We start from the raw sequence: 6,000 nt of genomic DNA, 5'->3' as shown, positions 1-6,000 counted from the left end.
AAAAAAAAAAAAAAAAAAAAAAAAAAAAAAAAAAAAAAAAAAAAAAAAAAAAAAAAAAAAAAGAATTGATAAACACAGGACATTTAGAAAGAGATTTAAGATACTTGTAACAACTATAAAATAAAAGTTACTTCAAAGAGTGAGGAGAGGGTCTGAGAGATGGCTCAATGGTTAAAGCGCCTGCCGTCAAGTCTATTGACCTAGGTTTGAGCCCCAGGACACATGTGATACAAGCAGAGAAACAATTACTCCAAGTTGTCTTCCGATTTTCCATGTGTATGTGGCTTATGTATATGTCTGTTCAGAAATACACACACATGCTGAAAGGCACTTTAAGAGTGAAGTAAGCACTAGGACAGAAAGAATGAGGCTGAGGTGGAGTGTGGCCTGTGGCACAAGCTTGTCACCCCCACCTACGCAAGAGGCTAAGGCAAAAAGAGAAGAAAAGAGATTAACACTCCACATTCAGTAAAATTATGTCTCTAAAAAACGAAAACAGAAAGACTTCACATAAACAGGAGCTGCACGAGTCACCCACAGACCTACACCCCCAATTCTTCCTCATAGACGCCTAGCGGGGTACAGGATACAAGTAATTAGTGTGCCATCAGCACAGACACAAGCTCTAACTCGTCTAAGCTTCATATCCTACACAGAATCTGCAAACTCTAGCCATTAGTTATTATATAGAGTACTTTTGTTATACGGCATTTCCATGAGACAAACTGCCGAAGTGTAACCCAAAACTGTAATACAGAAAAAGGAAAGTGCACCGTCTTAGTCGTGAGCAAACTTACCTCTTTGTTTTGGAAAAATATGTTCAGGATGCTGTAAGATAAATGTAAAGTGTTATTAGGTAACTTTATAAATTGTAAAAGGCATTCTTAAACAAGTAGTTAGGATTACCTTCATCATTGGCCTGGCTCGCTTCTCAAATAAACCACTTGGAAAAAGGTAAGCAATAGCTCTCTGAAAACATATACAAAGGTTAATTAACAACTGTTATAAAAACACATTCAACTTATAACCAAGTTATGGAATGCTTATTGTATAGCAGACACTGAACTAGAGTTTCATATGTATTATGTCAGTTCAAATGACAAAGCACAATTAGTACACATATACCCCCAAAAGAAAAAAATAAAACAAATGTAGTAATTATTAACCTGGCTATTGACAACTTTCGAGTGTCAACGCTGTAGAAGGTGTCACTCCTACAATGTGATACCACAAGTCTACCTTTGCAGGTAAAGACTAGAGGTGTTCCTACACAGCCCTGTGCACTGTGCCCACGGGTAGTCATTCCAACCCCAGCACACAGCAGCAAGCAGGCTTGTGTTTCATTCACTGTGCCATACTGGAGACAAACAGTTTAAAGGACAGATTTATCTTGGCTCATCATTTCAGTAAGGTGTGTAGGTTCTGAGCAAATGCAGAATATCGTGTTGAGAACGTATGGCAGGGACCTTTACCTCATGGTGACCGGGAAGCAGAGAGAAATGCATAAAGGGCTGTGGTTGCCCTACAGTGCCTACTTCTTCTAGCAGGCAGGCCCCAGCCGCTCTGAGTCCTGCCATCTCCTTCTAAACAGCACCCAGCTGGGACAGAGCTCTCAACACACAAATCTGGCGAGCAGTTCTCACTTATAGCAGAATGTTCACCATGGCGTCCTTGATATTTTACCCTAGAGATTTTATCTTGATTTTTGAGGACTGAATGTGGGCCCTCATACACACTGAACACACACTCTACACTGAACAACTCTGGCCCCGGTGAGTTTTTAAACTATACTTTTCAAACAAGTCCTCCTGTGCGTTTCTCACAAGGAATGTAACTGGCCTTGCTTAGCCAGTGCCACTACAGACATTCTCTCCCCTCACAAAGATCGCTGAACACTCCTCACTCATTTCCACTTACACCAGAGTTGGACAAATTTCAATCCACACACAAGACAATCTGAACATCAAAGACAATGACAATGCCCTACGGCACTCTTAACAAGCAGGTGTGCATGGATGTAATCTAGTAGGCAGGTACACATATACACTGGAGGAAGAGGCAGGGGGGAAAAAAGAAAAGTGCTTAACAGAATAAACAGTACTAACCATAAGAATAGAAGAATAGAAGAGATGGCACAGGAAGAAAGCCCATCACTTTACAATTTCCCAGTCAGTCATGATCCAGGCAAAGATCACAAGCCCCTGGCTGACACACCACCAGGGACCAGAAAACTCAGACTCAAATATCACCCTCCTTTGTCAGTTACTTTCCCATTGTTGTGACAAGATATCATGAGAAAGGCAGTTTATTCTGGCTTACAGTTCCAGAGGGTCTGAGTCCATGGCATCATTGTGGGAAGCATGGCGGCAGTCAGGAAACTTGAGTAACATCTCAGAGATCATATGAAACCACAAACAAAAAGCAAGATAAAACTAGCAATGGCACAAGTCTTTTAGCTCTTGAGGCCCACCTCCAGTGACACACTTCCTTCAACAAGTCCAGACCTCCTAAGCCTCCCAAACAGTGCCACCAACTGGACACCAAGCTTTCAAATATGAGGAACACTATTAGGAACATTTCATTCAAACCACCACAACTAGAACAAAGGGCAAAGGGCGCTTTCCCAAGAGTTCTAGTGGAGCTATACTGAAGGCAAAGGGCAGTCACATCAGCACTCAACCGCAGTGGGAGAGACTGACTATGTGCCTCCCAGGGTGAAGCTGCGGGGAGTGCCTCCATCCATCCCAACCTTGAGCAGGAGGAAGAACACAATTGCAGAGTGTAACAACCAAGCAGGTGTCTAGAATCTAACCAACTAGATAATGAGGGACAACCTGGAAATTCTAAATATAGACCATTTACATAGTGACATTATAGAATTGTTATATTAGAAGTGACAACTGCACTGTAGGAGATATTGACAGGACGGGTGTGTACCTGATTTTCAATTGGTCAGTAAAAATTATTCTACACAGAGGTGAAGGAAATGTGGAAAACACTGTCAAGATTTACCCATGTGAAGAGCATGTATTCAACGAACATTCAGATTTCGTGGAAATTTGAAACATTTCAAAGAGGTAGGAAAAATGTTAAAAAAATTTTAAATAATACAGATTTTCCCACACCCAAGCTGCTGTCTGAAGACTAGCCTAAATCACCTGCGAGGCCCTGTCCTTACATCCACAAAGCAACTCCAGGGTTGTCAGCACCGTGGCAGAGGCCGGGTTGCAAGTGCACAGGCTCAGAAGATTTAGTATGCCTGTCAGCTCACAAGCCATTCATCCTCCAATAAGCAGCAGGCTATCACGGGCATCACTTTCAAGCACGAAACTGACTGCATCATGTGATCACTGAATAATCCTAAAGAGAGATGCAAACGTAAGAATTCCATTGCACTTTATATTTCTCAAGTGTGGTAAGCAGTGGAAAATCGTGAGAAGGTTAATTGGTAGAGGGTAGTTACAAAGGAAAAGAAACCCACTGCAAGGACCTGGAGGATGAGCGAAACACTCTTCAAACATAAAAACAAGTGAACAAAGACCCTGGCAGAAAATTGCGAAATCCAAGTGAAAGGTGGTTCTAACTTAGAGACAGAAACCCAATGCTATAATCTAGTTGAAAGATTTAAAGGTGGGTAATGACTAAAAAACGGAATGAGAGAGAATAGTAAATAAAATAACCCAGTTGTTCAAGTAAGAACAGTGAAGACAGGCTCTCAGAATGCTGTCTGCATCTGTTTAGTATGCATGGGACAGTACAGACCTGACCTAACCTATTACTTCCAACCAGCTCCTATGGGCATTCTATGCAGATTTTTCCCCCCACAAATTCTGAAGCAAACAAAGGACCCACTGGTTTTACTGAAAACATTTTTTTTTTCTGTTGCTTTCTGGGTTCACTTAACGAGTTAATACACAGTTGTTAAAATGTAGGTGAAAGCACTTTCAAATAAACAACGGATTAATAAGAATAAGCTTTTACGTTCGTGTTGTGTTGAACAGCTTACAGTGTGTTTTGAACACCCTAGGCACTATACAGGGAAAACCTGACTTCCATTAATTACACTGCAGAGAAAGGGAGCAGTGAAGGAGCCGGGGTGGAGACAGGAGAGCACACAGCCCTGTGCTTCAGGCACCACCACTCCTGGAATCTGATTGCTGGTTGTGACATTAAATAAAATACTTTAAAAAGGCAGGGCTAAGTGGGTTCTTGATAAATATTACACAAATACAAAATTCTCAGTTTGTAGAAACCATATTATACATCATACTATTTTAAGAATAAGTCATATGTGGATACTGGGAGCCAACCATCAGACTGAACTCAGGGAACCTGGTGGGGGAGCTGACAGAAGGACTGGAGGAAAGGCTGGGGATTGCTACCCCATTAGAAGAACAACATAGGCTGGCCTGACTACCCAGTTCTCCCAAAGTCTAGATCACCAACCAGGGAGTGTTCCTGGAGGGATCCATGGCTCCAGATACATATGTAGCAGAGGATGGCCTTGCCCAACAGCAATGGGAGAAGAGGCCCTTGGTCCCAGGGAGGTTTGATGCCCCAGAGTAGGGGGATGCTGGAGCAATGGGGCGGAGACTGTAGATGGGTAGGGAAGCACTCTCATAGAGGCAAAAGGGAGGTGGAAGCAGATGTGGGATGGAGGTTGGTGGAGGGGTAGCAGGGAAGTGGGATATCATTGAGATGTAAACAAATGTAAACTGGGATGATTAATAATAAAATAAAAAGAATAAGTCATATATGTATTAACTCTATTTTACAGATGAATCTTCAGTTAAGTAACAATACACAGTCCAAAAATACCTTGAGTCAGAACTGAAATCTGTGATTTAATTCTGGAATAGCCTCTCAGATCACAGACTTACTTCCTCACTGGCTTTAAAGGACACAGCTATTTAGTAGTAAGGTTAACAAGAAAATTCCCAAAGAAATTAACTCATTTACCTTGTAAGTTTTATTTAACAAATATTTATCCCAACCCGATTGTAGACACTTGCCACTTTCGAAAGATAAGAACAATATGGCCTCCCACTTCATTCTGTCAGGAGACAGAAGAATCTATAGTGCCAGACACAGGAGCCGATCTCACAGAAAGCATCAGTTACTGTTACAGCAGCACCTCCCACCTGGGTTTCCTATCACTCAGCTCCTTCCTTCTAACCAGGACCTGTGCTCAGTGTCCGCTACACTACAGTTCCATTCCCACTGCACATGCACTTGGCTCCCTCCTTCCCTCCTTCCATGGGGTGGAATGCTCTGCACACTCTCCCATCCTCTGCCATTTCTGTCAAAGAAGCGCCCTCTTCTCACCCTGTCACTGTCAGCATCATCCACGTGACTTACAGCTACCACAAAGGCTCCTTAACATTCCAACTGTTGTCACATTTTGTGAGCAGACTAAAGCGAATAAGCCACCTCAATTAGACTGTCCACATCATGGTGACATCTAGGCCAATATTGGTAATTCTCAATTCCCAAACTCAATCCTGTCCTTAGGTATCCCATCTACCTGCTGATTTCTGTTCTGCCTCTATTCAATCCTGCAACTGATTCAACACCATGAACCAAAACAATTTAAAGAGGTTTATTTGGCTTATAGTTTCAGAGGCAGGGAGATGTGGCGTTAGTGATAGGTATGGTGACTAGGGCTGGAAGCTAACTATATAAACTCTCAAAGCCTCCTCCAGCAGGCCACACCTCACAAGCCTCCCGAGATTTCATAATTTTCCTTCTAAGAAATCTATACCGAAGATTATATAAACTTAGAAACATCTAGCCTTTTAGATGGGACCACATGTGCCCACCACCACACCCAGGGAGTATTTAAAAAAAAATTATTGCAAAGAATAAACAACAAATACAGCTGCAGACAGAAAGGTGTTATCAAATAAAATTTTAAACTAGGGTTAAAGATTATATTTCTCTAAAACATCTACACTGGCATAACAAATAGTGTAAAATGTCAATATTATAATAGGTGATGTC

The 6,000-nt window shown here is 41.9% G+C and overlaps 1 protein-coding gene across 2 annotated transcripts in view; it reads right to left on the bottom strand.

The window, feature by feature from the left end:
* Positions 1–6,000, bottom strand: part of Mrps9 (mitochondrial ribosomal protein S9) — a 54,088-nt gene that overhangs the window by 24,871 nt on the left and 23,217 nt on the right. For both annotated transcript variants that reach the window (XM_021161505.1, XM_029477594.1), the window contains 2 exons: positions 907–969; positions 798–828 (listed from right to left, as the gene is read on the bottom strand). In XM_021161505.1, coding sequence (XP_021017164.1) covers positions 798–828; positions 907–969 — 94 coding nt within the window. The remainder of the gene's footprint in view (positions 1–797; positions 829–906; positions 970–6,000) is intronic.

The sequence above is a fragment of the Mus caroli genome, chromosome 1 (genome assembly GCF_900094665.2).
Source record: "Mus caroli chromosome 1, CAROLI_EIJ_v1.1, whole genome shotgun sequence".
Taxonomy (NCBI): Eukaryota; Metazoa; Chordata; class Mammalia; order Rodentia; family Muridae; genus Mus; species Mus caroli.
The sequence above is the reverse complement of the archived record's forward strand: the minus strand, read 5'-3'. Positions and strand labels throughout refer to the sequence as shown.